Here is a 17,308-nt window from a genome sequence, read left to right as displayed (position 1 = left end):
TAACTAACCTATCCGTGCAACACATATGGGGAATCATTACCTTCTTAATACGTTTTGTGTCAGCGCTGTGAGAAATACAGAAATCTGTGACTGAGAGCCTCTTTCCTCAAGGAAGAGACATCGATACATGGAAAGAATACACAATTAACCTCAAAACAGTTGGATTCCAGCTACAAATATGCCACCTCATAGACAAAACTATCTTATTTCTAAAACACAGAAATCACAGCTGCCATGCACATGTCTCAGCTGTGCTATGTGCTTCACAATTTCATTGTCAAGAAGAAAACCAATAAACATTACAAGGAATTTGGCAAAATGCAGACCCTACTGATGCTTATTATTTTCTTTTTTTTAAGATTTTATTTATTTATTTGACAGAGAGAGAGATCACAAGTAGGCAGAGAGGCAGGCAGAGAGAGAGGAGGAAGCAGGCTCCCTGCGGAGCAGAGAGCCCGATGTGGGGTTCGATCCCAGGACCCTGAGACCATGACCTGAGCCGAAGGCAGCGGCTTAATCCACTGAGCCACCCAGGCGCCCCAATTATTATTATTAAATATGTTGATGTGTAGGAATGGAAAAACAATAGCTCAGCATAGCATTAAATATAAGGAAAGACAGCATAGTTGTAGAAGTTAGAGGATGAGATTAAATCAGATGCAGAATTATTGATGAGTTCACAGAATCTCTAGAATTTATCTTTTTCAGATACTAGGGTTGGCATTGAAGAAGTGGGCAAATTTTCTGTTGCTACCTGCACTGTGCTTGGGTAAAGGGTCTGTTTATCAATACCATCCACGTACTCTATTAGTCACTTTTAACCTGAAGGGTCCTGGAGTATCACTATCTTCCCTCTCCTCAGAGCAAGGGAAGGGAATGTGTTCTTCACTTTCAGGACCTAAATGTCTTCTCCAAGAAGAGATAATGACTTTGGGCTTCCGTACAATTATAAGCCATTGTCCAAATCCAGTCTCCTAACAAACCAATTATCAACCTTCATTCATTAGATACTCACAATGTTATATGTGGAAGTTGTTTTGTCAGACTCTGACTGTGTATTAACTACTTGGTAGTTTTTTGTTTTTTAATTCAGAATCTGATCAAGTCTGGCTCACCTAATGCACCTGAATTTCCTGTATCTGGATATCAATCAGAATATTTACCCCTCATTATATTACCAGCCAGTAAAGTCCTTTTAAAAAATAAGCCAGAAGGTGTGTCTGTCCCCCAATAAGTGATCAAGGATTGATCACTGAACAAAGATGTAACAAGTGGGTTAAAAATTAGGAAAACACACAACCTATATGCACAGGGTATTTTGCTAAACTAAATGAAAAATCAGTTAGTAATTATAACTCTGATTGTCTGTCTTACTCACAACATAATTTTCAAAGAATAATGGAGAACGGAGTATTTATTGTTCTTTCTTTCAGATTTCAGACTCGCCAACAATGAAGGTCAACCAGACGACTGTGAGAGAATTCATTCTTGTTGGATTCTCCGTGTACCCATATGTGCAGATGTTCCTCTTCGTGGTCTTCCTTGGCCTCTACCTTCTCACCCTCACAGGTAACCTCACCATCATGGGTCTCACTTGGTTGGACAGATCTCTCCACATCCCCATGTACCTCTTCCTTGGTGCCCTCTCTCTCTCCGAGACCTGCTACACATTGACCATCATCCCCAAGATGCTGGCAGGCCTGCTGACTGGGAACAGAGGCATCTCAGTCATGGGCTGTGGCTTGCAGATGTGTTTCTTCTTGGGACTCGGTGGCACCAATTGCATCGTCCTGACCTTGATGGGATATGATCGCTTTCTGGCCATCTGCAACCCTCTCAGATATCCACTGCTTATGACCAACGTGGGGTGTGGACGACTTGTGGCCTCTGCTTGGGCTGGAGGCTTCCTTATCGCTCTGATAGAGACGGCGCTGATATTCAGGGGCTCCTTCTGCAGCCCAAACCTTGTCAGACACTTCTTCTGCCACATGCGAGCGGTGGTGAGGCTGTCCTGTCTAGACAGTGACCTCACGGGGTCCATTGTGACAGTGATCTCCGTGTCTGGCTTGATGGGCACGTTCCTGCTCATCATCATCACTTACGTGTTCATTCTTTCCACTGTCTTCAGGATCCCATCAGCCGAGGGCAAGCAGAAGGCCTTCTCTACCTGCGCCTCCCATCTCACTGTGGTCCTTGTCCATTTTGGGTTTGCAGCCATTGTCTATCTGAAGCCAGAAGCTTCAGGAGGGGACGACACGCTCATGGCCGTCCCTTACACAGTCATTACCCCTTTCCTCAGTCCTCTAATTTTCAGTCTCAGGAATAAGGACATGAAGAATGCCTTAAGAAAGGTGCTTGGAAAGAGGAGTTTCTTGAAAAAATAATCTTGGATTGTTGCTACATGAGTGACTGTCCCCTGATGTCAGTAGGTGTTTATCCTGTGACATCAGGAGAAGCCTGTGCCATTTGCCTTTTTCCAGTTGTCATGGAGGAATCCAGAGACTGAGTGTGGGAACTTAAGCATCACAAACATGTACTTAGTTTGTTAAGAAAGTTGTCCAACTACTTGCACTTCTACTGGCTGCTTCTAAAGACCCTAGGCTTCTGCCAGTCAGGCTTCCACCGATGGAAGGGGAAAAGACAAGATTGTAGAAGCAACCCTTGTGACCACAACACTAAGAGATGCTTAAAAATATCTAAAGATACAATGGCTGAGGAATTTTTCTTGGAAACACTGTGAGACACTGGACTGTGCCTCCCCAGAGATAAGCCATTTCGAGTACGTGACACACTATGTAGAAATCATCAAGTGTCTCCTTGTGCATGTCTGGATTGACACCTCTGTTTGTTAAGTCCACTGCCGTACTGAGGACCGAAGGATTTTTTTAACATTTTATTTATTTATTAGAGAGAGAGAGCATGAAGGCGGGGAGGGTTTAGAGAAAGAGGGAGAGAGAATCCCAAGCGGACCCCGAGCTGAGCACAGAGCCTGACTCGGGGCTTGATTCCATGACCCTGAGATCATGACCTGAGACAGAATCAAGAGTTGGATGCTTACCCAACTGAGCCACCCAGGCACCCCTGATTACTGAAGGTTCTTAAAAACACTGTTCGTGACTGTCCTTCCACTGACAGACGCTCACTTCTGACTTTACAGGATATCTGGGAACATTGATCCGTCAAGCAGACAGGACAGCAGAGCCTGCGTGTCCTGTGACATGGATGAGGGCTGGAAATAACCGCCATTTTCTTTAAGATGGTGATATTCAAAAGTGAATGTTATACGCACACACGCGCACGTGCGCACACACATCATGGCACTGAAGGGGCCCACCGTGGCAGGCATTCTGGAATCATCTCGGCAGACATATAACGTGTAATGAAGGAAACCACACGAACACAGCATTACACCTTGATATCACCCAGAAGGCTTAGAATTAGAAGCACGGTGGAGGTTATACCACACAGGAGTAGCAGGGGATCTTATGGACTATCCGAACACACGAGCCTCGGGACTTTTCTGAGTCCTTTGCTCAGTTCTGCTGTTAACCAGATCTGTGCCTTCTCATCATGGACATAACCTTTGTATTGAGGCTTGATGTACATCGAACACATGAAAAGTGTAGGGGCAAGGTCTGAACTCCATTATTTACAGGGATGTTGTAAAGATCAATGAGACAACAGATGAAAAATATTACGAGCACACGCTGATCACAGTTTCCTCTTGCCCCGACTCTGTTTTCTTCCTTGGGACCGGTCTTGTGGCGTGTGTGCAGGCATGTGTCCACTTTAGTCACCATCACTGCCCCAATGACAAGTGTTTCCTCAATTCCTGTTCCACCCCAAGAACAGATTATCCAATCGAGGGAAGCCATAAAACCTTGGGAATAGATGTTAAGAATTTACCCACTTAAGGTGGGTGTAGAAAACATGATGAAGCCCAGACACAAGTTCCTGAACTTGAATTTGGACCAATTAGCTTGCATCTACCTGATACAGTAACTGGGGCAGACTCCACCAGTCGCCGACTTCATATTCACTGCTGAAGGTGACATAAGAAACCGGGAGCTGGAAAACATCCGTGTGCTCAAAAATCAAGAAACGCATTTCTAAATGCATCACAAATCAAATTAAAAAATTATGAATACTAGAAAAATGATTTGAATTGGAGAAAATGGAAACACTACAAGTCAAAGCTTTTGGGATATAGCTTTTCAGTATTCAGACAGAAACAGAGGCCCTTTAAAATGCATAATAAAAAAGTTCACAGGCTGGAGAGCAATAACTTCAGCATTCATCTCAAGAATTTGGGAAAAGAATAAATGAACACAAAAAGATTATAAATAAAAAATGAATAAATGAGGGCAGAAATTAAATAAGTATACAGTACAGTGACTCAAAAAGTCAAAAGTTGTAATATTGAAAATATCAATAAATCTTACCCTCTGGTGAGGCTGATGAAGCAATAAAGACAGGATGCACAAATCAACTCTGATGGGAATGGAAGGTGGAGCATTTCTCAGGTCACACCACATAAACGATCAGAGAATGTTGTGACTTCATGAACATAAATTTGAGAACTTATGCAAAGTGGGAAAGTTCCCGTAGAACACATATTGAAGCTGATATAGGGAGAACAGCTATTTAATTCTCAAGAAATATAATTTTAATTAATATATTCCACATTAAAAAACCAACCAACCAACCAACCAACCAACCAATCTCTGGGTTTCTTCATTAGCTTTACTAGTAGATTCTGCCAAAATATTAAAGTGGAAGTTTTGCCAAACTTGCCCCAAACCTCCCATGGGAGAGAAAAGAGTAAACATCCCAACTCATCTTTTGGGCCAGTAGGATGTAGAAACCAGATCTTGAAATCTCAGGAGCACAGACACAGAACTCAAGCTGCATTTAGTCCAGAAAGGCAAGATTGGCACATTTGAAATCAATCGATATAACTTAGCATGTTATCAACATAAAGGATATTAATTATGTAATTATGTGTTATGTAATTATGTGATTATTATGTAATTAACTGATGAAGAAAAAAAATTTGACAAAATTTAATATCCTCTCAGGGAAAGAATAAAACCTGTTAGCATAATAGGAATTAAAAGAAGGTTCCTTAAACTCATGAGGCTGTCGAACTTCGTTTGTATCTGAGTGTAGTCGCCACACGTTACACTGGTTTCAGGGCTCCGGCACGGGGACTCGGCAATCAGCTTCTCCCTGGGCCGTGCCACAGGTAACACGACTGTGCCGAATCAGGAACAAGCAAGAATGGCTTCTTCTCCCATCTCTGCCATCTCATTCCAGACAGCGCAGTGAGAAAGAAGCAAAAGGCAGAAGGATTATAAAGGAAGAAAAATGGTCATTTCTCATGAATTACAAAATTTCGTATGTTAGAAAAATCCAGAAATAATCTGCAGATCAATCATTACAGGGCTGGGGACTCAGTACATAATTACATCAGCTGCATCCCTATCATTAGCAAAAATTAGAATCTGGTTTCAAAAAATATATCACATTTTGAAGCATTTTTTTTTTAAAGATTATTTATTTATTTGACAGAGAGAGATCACAAGTAGGCAGAGAGGCAGGCAGAGAGAGAGGAGGAAGCAGGCTCCCTGCCAAGGAGAGAGCCTGATGCGGGGCTCGATCCCAGGACCCTGGGATCATGACCTGAGCGAAAGGCAGAGGCTTTAACCCACTGAGCCACCCAGGCACCCCCATTTTGAAGCATTTTGAAGACTTTGAAAATATCAAAGTCCTTGGAATAAATTTAACAAAAGACATGCAAGGCCTCTGCACAGAAAACTAAAAGACCTATGTAAATGGTGAGATATACTATGTCACAGATTAGAAGACTCGGTGGGGTACAGATGTCTGTCTCCCCATGCTAACCTGTGCTTCAAAGAAATCCTAGGGAAAATCCTCATAGCGTCCTTTTCTGTGTATGAAAGCTATAAGGGGGGGCTAAAGTTGATTTACAAATAGCGAAGACATTTTTTATATTTATTATATATTTATATGATTCATATTTATATTTTATTTATATATTCATATTTATTCACAAATATAAATATATTTGATATAATATATAAACATACGTAATATATTTAAATAAATTTATATATTCATAAATGTTCTATTTTTAAATGTATATTTATATATTACTCATATAAATTTGTATTTATTATATATAGTATAATACATATGTGTGTATATATATACATATATATATATATATATATTTTTTTTTTACCAAATATCAAGACTGATGCAGCTACCATGTGGAATTGGCCCAACAGAGGATGAGAGACCCCCCAAAGACCCATGCACACACGGGCATTGGCTTTATGATAAATATGGCTTAGAAAACAACAGACTTTTCAAAAACTCATGCTAGGAAAATTATATGGAAGAAACCTGTCTCCATAAATAACTACAGCAAGGAAATCAATTTCTGGGTATCCAAACTTGAATTTGAAAGACAAAACAAGAAAACTTTTAAATATATTAAAATTATTGCTGATATAAAAAAAATTACCTTTACAATATTCTTGGGACATGAGAAGATTGTTTAAAGTGGGCATTAAAGCCTTAACTAAAACTGAGAAGATTGATTAAATTGAAATCGAGAAATTGTGTTCATTAAAACACAGCATTATTCAGCAGATTGATAGGCAAGCCACATGAAACTGAAACGAAATTTAAAGAAAAGATTAATGTAAAATTTAGGATAGAGATTACTTTCGGAGGGAGGGGCACACAGAGGGATTCTTAGCAGGTAAAATTCTTTCCTTGATCTGGGCAGTGATTACAAAAATGTTTGCATAATAAAAATTTCACTAAGCTCTCTGTTTGTTTGGGTGATTTTCTGAATCTGTTTTATTTTAAAATATAAAGGCTAAGCAAGGAATTCCATAGAATGAGAGAAAATATATACAAAGGATACAATTGGCAAAAGGCTCTTACGCAGTATATATATAATCCCTACCAAAAACCAAACAGAAAACAAAAATAGAACATTCCGATCAATAGAAAAAATGTTCTAGAGCCGTGAAGAGATCCTTCCTAAAAGAAAATATCCAAATGTCCAATAAATACAGAAAGATGCTTCATCTCATTGGTAAGCATGGTCATGGACAAGAACACCCCCACTTGGGCGGTGAGCGTTGGCAGGGTGCGGTAAATAGCGGGGCCACGGAAGTCTCCAGTGTTCCCCCAAGAGTGCTCATGGGCTCGGTCACTGCAGGGAACAGCCTGTATTACACACTGACCTTGGAGAAACCTATGGTCTGGGGATCTACTTCTCTACTCTTAGGTATGGGAATTACTCAAATATTCCCCAACAGCAGAACAGACCAATAAATTGTCCATGTGCACACAGAGGATTAGCAGGCAGGGAGAGTTATGTCGGCAGACGCGGTAACCAGGTCTACAGACTCCCACCCGCGTGAAATGTGTATAGCGCTTTCCCCTCTGCACTGTCACTTTCTCAGACAATCTAAACCCAAGGCCTTTGCCTCTGGCCTATTTTCTCATTGGATTTTGCTAAATGTTTATTCTATAAATGTCCCTGATACAAAGCAGTAAGATATTCTGTCTTGTCAATAAGAAATATAATAAAATAATAATAATAAAATAAATCTGAAGAAATAAAATCAGAGATCAATGCAATGTGGGAAACAGAAGAAAATTCAATTAAATTTCCTTCCTCCTTGCACCCACTGATGACTCCTAAAACAGGAAAGGGACATTCCTGTAAGAGCCCAGCTGCCTTGACGTTAATACTTCCCTAAGGGCAAAAGGCAATTTTCTCTGAACATTATCCCAACCCTCCAGTATCCTGTAAGTCTACTTTAACACACGCAAATTCCTTTGGAAACTTCCTTTATCTCTAACCCCCAAGATATATGCTGGCAATCATCCCCCAAGCACATGGCCCACCGATTATTCATCTGAAGGGTCTCGAGACTCAGGTTTTATCAGACAGTGATGAATGATGTTTTCCTAACAACAGCTTGCCCCCTCAAAGCCCTAGAAGCCTTGCTTCCCAATTCCTTAGACGTACACTATCCCTGACCCCCTCCCAACTTGAAAGGATATAAATGGGCTAAGAACCCTGTGCCATTCTTCCTGCCCCAGGTCTTGTCCTTGCGCTCTAATAAAACCACCCTTTTGCATCAAAGACATCTCCAGAATTCTTTCGTGGCCATCAGCTCTGAATCCTGACATCTTTCGTGCATCAAGTCACTTCTGTTCTCAACATAAATGTGCAAAGTGGTCATTTGTTTCTTCTATATATTTTAAGAATTTACCCTGTTCAAGACACTGCACTGGCTAAGGGGAAAAACAAACCACAAAGAAAAGTTTTTTCTTCCAAGAAACTCACATTCTCCTTGTGGAAAGGCCAGGAAATGGTGGTTTACGGTGGACTGGAGCTTTCACGGAGATCTGTGGGAGTGCTCTGGACACAGACCCACATGAGACAAGACAACTAGATGGTTTCAGCCATACTGAGGGCCATTGTCCCCAGAGAAGACTACTCTGTTCCAGGGTCTCAGCCTCCCTGAAGAGGCCCAGGACAAACAAGAAAGAGACAAGTAGGAGGAGCTTGGGGGGTCAGAACAAATCTTGGATACGGACCCTGGGAGCTGTCCTTTCGAAGGAGCCTGCATTTGTTATTATTGTGAGCAGCCTACGTTCCAGGGCAGGTTAAAAACCAGAGTGCTGGGCATGGTCAGGAAAAGACAAAGGAAGAAAACCAGGGGTCTTGGACCCAGAAGTGTTATTTTGAGGATGGCAGAGTTGGCCACCCACCGGGGCCTTGTGCATCCTTGTGAACCTGCCCAGCGCACCCTGCCAATCACAACGGCTTGTTGCCGTACTGTCTGTGACAGAGAAATAGAATTCTGTTATCTAGGCCACTTCAATTTGGGGGTTTGGGTGGTTGAAATCGTCGCTGTGATGAAGTTCTAGAACCTAGCTGATGTTTGGTGGGCTGAGGTCCGGAGCCGATGACCAAGAAAGAATTCTTGAGACATCTTTGGTGCAAAGTGGTGGTTTATTAAAGCACGGGGACAGGACCCATGGGCAGGAAGAGCTGCTGCCCAGGGTTGTGAGGGATGGCAGGTTATGTACCCTGTGGTTGGGGGAAGGTGAGGGAAAGGGAGTTTTCAATGGAGTTTTCATATGCTAAAGAGGGCCTACAAGGTGCTGGGGGTATCCCGGAGGTCTTCTGGCTTGATCAATGTTGTCTTTTGGCAAGCTATTAACATCAAGATAGTCTGGAGATTCCTGGTGGGATGTCACAATCCTGCTATCAAGCATCTTTGTTAGTGAGATTTAGGTTCAGAAGAGATCTAACTATATTTACATTTCCTTCTACCTCAGCCTCCCTCAGTTTTGTGTATGGAGGGCAGGGCTTGAGGAACTGAGTTATTTGCCTCCAGAAATTATCAATAGCACAAGGTAACTTCTTTGTTTGTAGATCTCTAGGACATTTGTAAACCAAGGGGAACTATTTGTTTCTCGTTTATGGTGGTCAGGGGTGCCTGAGGAATGTCACACATATTACGGAGGGGAGCGGATGGAGAGGGGGTGCAAGGGGCCAGCTTTGCTTTGTCCTCAGCCAGCCTCCTGCTCTCATCACCTTGGAAGGAAGGGAAGCGCAACTCATTCTGCTGCTCTCCTGATCGTCACCACCCTCTGCTTCCTGGAACATCTGACTGTGCTCCTGTGATTCCTTTCTTGGCTAATTGTTGGTCTTTTTCCTTCTTTGGTCGGCCACAGGCCTTTCCTCAAGCATGTCTATTCACCTTCCTCTCTCTCTAGAATCTGTTCTTCTGGCTATATCTATCACATCAATTTCTGTCATATTCATGATTACTTTTTATTATTTCCAGGTTTGTAATCTGAAGACAGACGTAAGATGCAGGCCAACAATTCTAATATCGCTGCCTTTCTTTGGGCTTCGTCAAGAGCGAATTCCTCACGGAGTTCTCACTCCTCACCCCTCTACCCAAAAACCTGCAGAGATAACTATAATTCTCCCAATCCTTATAGCATCATCTAATGTTTTGCAAAGTGCTATGGTTTGTAGCCCTATTGTTTTGAAGAGAGGAGTGGGAAATTCTAGAGCTGGGCACTCCCCTCCCCTCCCCTCCCAATACTGCATCCTAAATAGGAGGGCATTTTGATGTGGTTTGGGGAGTTGGGAGTCAGAGCCAATGGCCAAGAAAGAATTCTTGAGACATCTTTGGTGCAAAAAGGGTGGCTTTATTAAAGCACTGGAACAGGACTTGAGAGCAGAAAGAGCCACTGCCCTGGGGTGGTGAGAGGCAGGGAGGAATGGGGGATTGTATACTTGGGAGTTGGAGGAGGTAAAGACAAAGGGGGGAGGGGTTCCAAAAGGACTTTCATATGCTAAAGGAGACTCCCAGGACCCTCAGGCCTTGCTATTGTTGGGCTAAGGTTGTTTTCCTCTCTAGCAAAGCATTAACTTTACCACAGCTGGAGCTTCCTGGAGGAAGGCTGTCCTCTGCTGGCTTCGAGTATTTGTCAATGGGCTGCAGGTTGAAAAGGGCGTTTAATTGTATCTACGTTTCCTTCTGTCTTTGTTTCCCACATCAATTCCACCTCTGGTTGAATAATTCCAGTGATGGGGAGATCAGCACCTACAGCAGCAGGTAACTGACCCTTTCCTGACGGCCCAGGTAGACAGAGATGCACTGAGGTGCAGGCAGGGACCCAGCATTGTGGGACAAGGAAAAGCCCTCCTGGTGAGAAACAGATTCAGATTTGAGCCAGGAATCCAGTGCCCTGGCCAGCCTCAGCCTCTGGGCTCCCCAGGCCCCCTCCTAGCCCAGTGCTGTTCACGAAGGGACACGAATAGGGGCGAGCAGGGAAAAACGCTAACCCCACGGACTTGTAGATGTGGAGACGAAGCATCTCCTCCTCACTCATGGACGACGACACTGACACCAGGCAGTCTGGGGTTGACAGATATTTTCTCAAAAAAAAAAAAAAGTAATGATCTAAAATACCAGTCAATTAATTTATCCGGAACTTTCTCACTTCCTGTTCTACTTCCTCAGTCTTGAGGAAGCCGGATGGACTTTAACTTGAATCGTTGTTAAGTCTGTCTAAGGATGTGGACGCCACCGGGCCAGTGCTCAGGCAATGGAGTCCACGGCATTATTCTGGTTCCCTCATGGGCTATGTCCCACCGGATTTTGCTCTTTCATGACAGCACGGCCTCTGGGTGTCTTGGACCCGGTCTTGTTGGGGAGAAGTAGGTCACCATGGCAATGCATCCTAAGGGACTCTGTCCCCAGTGATGACGTGACAAGAGCTGGCTGCCGCTGTCCCTGTCTGCTTCAGGGCTCACCTGCCCAGCCTCCATCCTGTCATGCCACAGACGACTCTGACACCAACAGGAAAAAGCAGCTTTCCCGACAAGCGGCTGGGGCTGACTGCACTTGTCCAGAAGCAGCAGGTAACCAGCTTCCTGACGAGCTTCCAGAGACAGAGCATGTGAGCGCATGCAGGGGTCAGGCAAACACAGAACTAGGCAAACCCCTTTGAGAAACTTTTGCCTCGTTCATGTTCCCTGCATGAGAGCCTCATTCATTCCCTATGTCCTCCAGATCCCTCATAATCCTGAAAATCTCTTGAATTTCTCCAGATGTTCGATTGACTTAAAACCTGAACAAGCTTAGTCATGCAAATATCTCATACTGAGAACCCTGCTGTTTGCTAGTATCCAAATGTGTGCCTTTACAGAGTTGATGCAGAAAGTTGCCTCTAAAATGCTCTCGGGGATGAGGGATGTTTCTCAGTTCCACTGACGCAGAGTGCCGGAGATCTGTGACCGTGTCTGACAGGACGGGGCATTGTGTAGGGAAAGGGGGACTCCTAAGAGCAGAGGCTGATGGGAGGACAGGTGGGGACCCATCCTGGCATGTTGGGAGAGTAGCCCTGTCTTTGCCCTAACGCAGGACCAAAGCCATATCTACCATATTTGGTCTGAAGCTTCATTGCCCAAAATCAAATGAGACGTTAGAAAACTGTTGATTGAATTTGACCGTTGAACGCAGATGAGCCAACAACACGCCTCTGCTCTTACCTGACTGACTCCATCTAGCTGCACCAGTGAGCAGCTGCTTGTGCCTGGAGGCACATAGAGGATGGTGACTCAGTTTGCTGCCATGTCTCCATGGCCAGAGTTTTCTGGGTATATCCCAAGTCCACAATCTCCTACATGTGTGATCTTGAAGAAAAAAAAAAAAAAATCACTCCTCTCTCTTTATCCTCTCTAAAAAGGGACACAGGCACTGGGCTCATGGGCTGCTGGGGGGATTAAGCCAGCACAGGAAAAGGTCTCAGTCCCTTGCACATCGTCTTCTCTTTGTGATGAAGCCTTAGAATATAAGTGAGGTTCAGTGGGGTGAGGTCCAGAGTTGGTGACCAAGAAAGAATTCTTGAGACATCTTTGGTGCAAAATGGTGGTTTATTAAAGCACGGGGACAGGGCCCATGGGCAGAAAGAGCTGCTGCCCCGGGGCTGTGAGGAATGGTCATTATATGCTTATAGGTTGGGAGGGGGTCAGGGATGGCATAAGTCTCTAAGGAATTTTGGAAGCAAGGTTTCTAGGACCTTGAGGGGCTACTGTTGTTGGGGAAAGGTCATTTGTTATTGTCTAATAAAACCGTAGTCATGAGACCCTTCAGATGTGTATCAGTGGGCCATATGCTTGGGAATGATTGTCAGCACTATCTTGGAGGGTTGGAGATAAAGTTTCCAAAGGACACAATTGTTCAAGAAGACTTACAGGATCCTGGTTGGGGGTAGGGGTAGGGGTTGGGTCAGGCAAGGATTACCGCTTGCCCTTAGCAAAGTCCCCAGACACACCTGAAACCAGACGGTGTGTACCTCCCAGTCTGTACTTTCCACCCTCCACCTACTTAAGGTGCTTGGGGCGTCTTGAGGACTTGAGTCCCTAGGGAATGTCACTCTGCCCTTTTCAAGGGCTTGTCAGTGGGTAAGGAAATTTAATAATTTTTCCTTTGGCCTCTGTTTCCCACATCGTATATGCCATGTGGACACAGACCGGGATGATAATTACGCTTCAGACAGATCTCAGCTTTTGATTCATGACATGGCTTACTGAGTTACAGTTACTCCGTTTGTGATAATCATGAAGAATTCAAGGGAAACAAAACAAAGCGTTTTCCCTGAACATGGCGGGCGGCTCGGTGCAGGGTGTCCTGCCCCACGTGTCTCTGAAGGAAGGTTTGTGTGGCTTCCTCTGGGGGCCCTGGGGCCAGGCAGGTGCCGGTCAGGCTCCATTTCTATGACATGGAGGAGGGACACGCTGGGAGAGGAACAGCCAGGAGGCCAGGCACTCTTGCTGCTGTCAGGACACAGGGTGTCCCCAGTGATGTCCACATGGTCTCACGCCCACAGACCACCAACGTGTTTTGCAATCGTGAGTATGTTTCACGCTTTGGGCAGATCATTCTCACATAGATCCTGTCTTTGTCACACAGCCTAACCAAGGAAGAATGGCCCATGTCACCAGCAGGAGCAGGAGCCCGTTTGCTAAGATAAGAAACAGGTTCAGCCTTCCACCTCTGAAATAGAGAAAGGGCATGAATTAGCCAAGCTTCTAAATTATCACATTATTTATCTATTACCTCACTCAAGAGAAGTTTATTTGTATCTATTATTTGCAAAGCACTGAATGAGGCTCGAGAAACGAGTGAGAGTTTCTGCTTCTGGAGGAGGGAAAATCCAGGTCAACGCGTAACTACCCCCAATCTGCTAGTAGATCTGTTAATAGAGTCCTTGTCCCAGTACAGATGCGAGGGACTCCTGGACAAAGTCTTCCCAAAGAACTGATGTTCATGATGTCTGCAGACGACCAGAGGTATAGCGTGGAGCTGTCTTAAAGAGCTGCGGCTCCCCTGCAGGGGTAGCAGGTGATGGATGGGGCAGGGGACATGGCAGGGAGCAGGAGAGCGAAGGCAAAGTGGATCCTGCACCGTCATCCGGTCCTGAGTGTGGGTAACGAGCTGCTCTGGGTTCTTAGGGCAAATGCAATGGATTATTCCTCGTTAAACGAGATCTTCCTCGTTAATTATTCTCTGGAACCTAACTTGTCAAACGAGAAGGATGTTTTAGAAGAGCTTATTACTGTGAGTGTTGAAATTCAGGCTCATCTGTCCCGTGTTGGCCTCATGGTAGAATGCTGCCCGGACCTCCTGTTGAGGTGGCAGCAGAGGAGGGCTGTTGGGCTAAGCCCGACCGTGAGGACAAGACAGGCTCAGAGGTTAAACAAGGGAAAACAAGGAACAAACAACACAAGAGATCAGTGTGCACAGCGCTCCGTAACTCAGAGCGACCTGAGGCATCTGACCGCCGTGAGTCAGAAGCACTCTGTCTAGGAGGACCTCCTCAGAAGGGAAAGGCAGGTCTGGAGCCTGGAGAGATGAGGTCACAGGGGCGAGGGGCCAGCGTTGCTCCGGCTGGAGGGGAAAGTCCTTGGCAACAGCAGGCCAGTCTGAGCAGCAAACGGCATTTTGTTTTCAACGACTTAGCTGGAAACCAAGGATGATGGTGATGGGACGTGACACTGCAGAGTGGGCGGGAGCTAGGGTCTGGGGGACCTGTCTGCAGGCTTGCGATGGAACCAGCAGGCAACTGAAGGCACCAGGGGCTGCGGAGCAAGACTGGCCCCAGACACACCTGAAACCGGACGGTGTGTACTTTCCAGTCTGTACTTTCCACCCTCCACCTACTTTCTAATAGCTTCTTCCCACCGCGACCCTCAGGACTTTCAAGCAAATTTCACGTGGTGTCGCAACTGGAAAGAATTCTAGCTTGTGTTCAGTGTGTGTATGTTTCAAAATATGTAACCAAATGAAGTAAATGATTCACAGTTATACAAAACAAGGCTAAAACTCAGCCCACTAATATTTTTGTTGCCTGCCATGTTCCTGGCACTGCTCTGTACACCGAGGAAAGACGGTGAGGGCAGGTCCCTTTTCAGACTCGGGGACATTGCTATTGCTCACTCTAGGGCACCATCTAATGCCCTGAACTTGGCTTTGGCATTTCCAGCAGGCCTTTTAGAGCTGTTTCCATCCTCTATTGTATTTCACCCCAGCGTGCGCTGTGCCTCCTTCCTGTCCTGCTCCCCCTGCTGTCCCTGACTTGCTGCCCAGTCCTCCTCTCCAACGTGCTCTCAGAAAAGTATCTGATGCATTAAATCCATTTTCCAAACCCAGGTTTATGCGCTCAGGAGGGTGCAGGAAGGCGTTCCAAGATCCAGGTATGAATCCTTCCAAGGGAACCATTCCCTGATCTTCAAATGTCTTATCAGCTCTTCTTAGAACTGGTCTGCTAGAGAAAGAACGTCTTCACCTTTCCCTCTCTGCTTTTCAAAACCTGTTCTCCCTCGGTACAAAGGAGAGCGTAACTGACCCACCACGTGGGGCAGAGGGAAGGTAGTGTGGGGGCAGCGTCTGTGCTGGGAGAGGGAAGGAACCGTTCTGGGCAGCACGTCCTTTTACAAGTCTGCCTTTTCCAATTTATTTCTTTCAACATAACTGAATGGAAGCTGATTGAGTTGTCAGCTAATAGATCAATAAAAACCATTTTGATGATAGATGGCTGTGTAATTTCTGGCATATAACTAATAGAAAGTTCAAATAATTTAGTGTTATTACTATAACAAAACGACTTTCATCCCCCGAACTGTGGTGTATCAATGTCATTTATTTCCATGAACTAGTTTCCTCAGTATTTATATCTCCAAAATGAAGAATAAGAATGGAATGGATTCTGAAACTGCTCTCATTCTGATGATAAGTGGTTTTCATGAATGCACACAAGAATTGAGAGAAAGCACAGTCCTCGTTATTATAAAATGATATGCCAATAAAAAATAACATTTTAAAATATATCATGTATTTTTATTGTTTTGGTGAAATGCACGCTGATTACAGAATAAAATCTAATAGAAAATCTTTTCAAAACTTTTATAGCCTTCAGAGTACAAGGGACAAAAAAGACATGCAGATACAGAGAAATCAATAAAAGACTTGTAATTATAAAAATATAATACCTTGAATTATGAGTTCAGTGAGAACAATAATGTAAAATTTCAATTTTTTTAAAAGATTTTAATCTTTATTTGACAGACAGAGATCACAAGTAGGCAGAGAGGCAGGCAGAGAGAGAGGGGGAGGCAGGCTTACCATTGAGCAGAGAACCCGATGTGGGGCTTGATCCCAGGACCCTGAGATCCTGACCTGAGCCGAAGGCAGAGGCTTAACCCACTGAGCCACCCAGGCACCCCTAAAATTTCAATTTTTTTAAAAGGCACATGCACTCACGTAATTTTTGAGAGAATTCATAGGTATCCTCACACCAACGTTTAGGTATCACTGAACACTTAAAGGAGTGACATAACTTCATTTAAAATGTCAGTGCTCACATGCGGTGGACATTAGATTCCATGCAACGATTTAAACGTAGGACAAAAAACCGTGATGTCCAGTTTACAATTGGCACGGCCACGTATTGTTTTATTTTGTCTTTTGTGGTTGGGAGTGGGATTTTGTTGTTGTTTTCATTTTTTTTTTTCTTACTTGAGTATAGTTGACACAGAGTTATACGGGTCGAGGAGTACGGCATCCTGATTCAGCTTCTCTGTCCATCTGTGCTCCCCACACTTGCAGCTGCCTTCTCTCCCCACGCAGCAGCGCTATGACAATGACGTATTATTTTTTATGTTGCTTACAGAAAAAAAAATGGGAAGTCCCACCAAAAAGTGAGAGAGCGTGATGATGATACATAACCTGTGATCGCATCTCAGGTCAGCTTTCTGTGTCTGTCAGGGGCCCTCCCCTGGCAGTATGGAGAGGAGACTGCCGGGCTCAGAGGCGAGGCCCAGGGCATATGATGGTCTCTCCCAATCTGATGTTTCAATGGCTGAATTAGTTTCCTGTTACTGCTGCAACAAATTCTACATATTTGGTGGTCTCAAAATAATGGGGATTTATTCTTTCTCTCCTTTCTGGAGGTGAGCCGTGTGAAAGCAACATGCAAGGTGTCCGCCCGGCCGCACTCCCTCTGAGGGCTCCAGGGTAGAATCCACTCCTTGCCTCTGGTGGCCGCTGGCGTTCCTCGGATCGTAGTCCCTGGGCTTCCAGTCCTCCAGGCCAGCGTCTCCAAATCTCGCTCCGTTCCACCTCTGCAGTGCCTTCTCCGTGTGTCTAGCTCACGTTTCTCTCTG

General features: G+C 44.6%; 1 protein-coding gene across 1 annotated transcript; it reads left to right on the top strand.

Annotated features, from left to right (window-relative positions):
- The first annotated feature begins 1,415 nt into the window (after nt 1-1,415).
- On the top strand, nt 1,416-2,384 carry LOC123927509 (olfactory receptor 10X1). The gene has a single exon (XM_045982120.1). It carries the CDS (start codon nt 1,452-1,454, stop codon nt 2,382-2,384), a length of 933 nt encoding a protein of 310 aa, XP_045838076.1. The 5' UTR covers nt 1,416-1,451.
- The last annotated feature ends 14,924 nt before the right edge of the window (nt 2,385-17,308 follow it).

The sequence above is a fragment of the Meles meles genome, chromosome 17, assembly GCF_922984935.1.
Source record: "Meles meles chromosome 17, mMelMel3.1 paternal haplotype, whole genome shotgun sequence".
Classification (NCBI taxonomy): domain Eukaryota; kingdom Metazoa; phylum Chordata; class Mammalia; order Carnivora; family Mustelidae; genus Meles; species Meles meles.
Note: the sequence above shows the minus strand (reverse complement) of the source record. Positions and strands in the feature narration are given on the sequence as shown.

Excerpts from the sequence above, each read along its gene's own strand:
- LOC123927509 (XM_045982120.1), top strand. The coding sequence starts at position 1,452 with ATGAAGGTCAACCAGACGACTGTGAGAGAATTCATTCTTGTTGGATTC.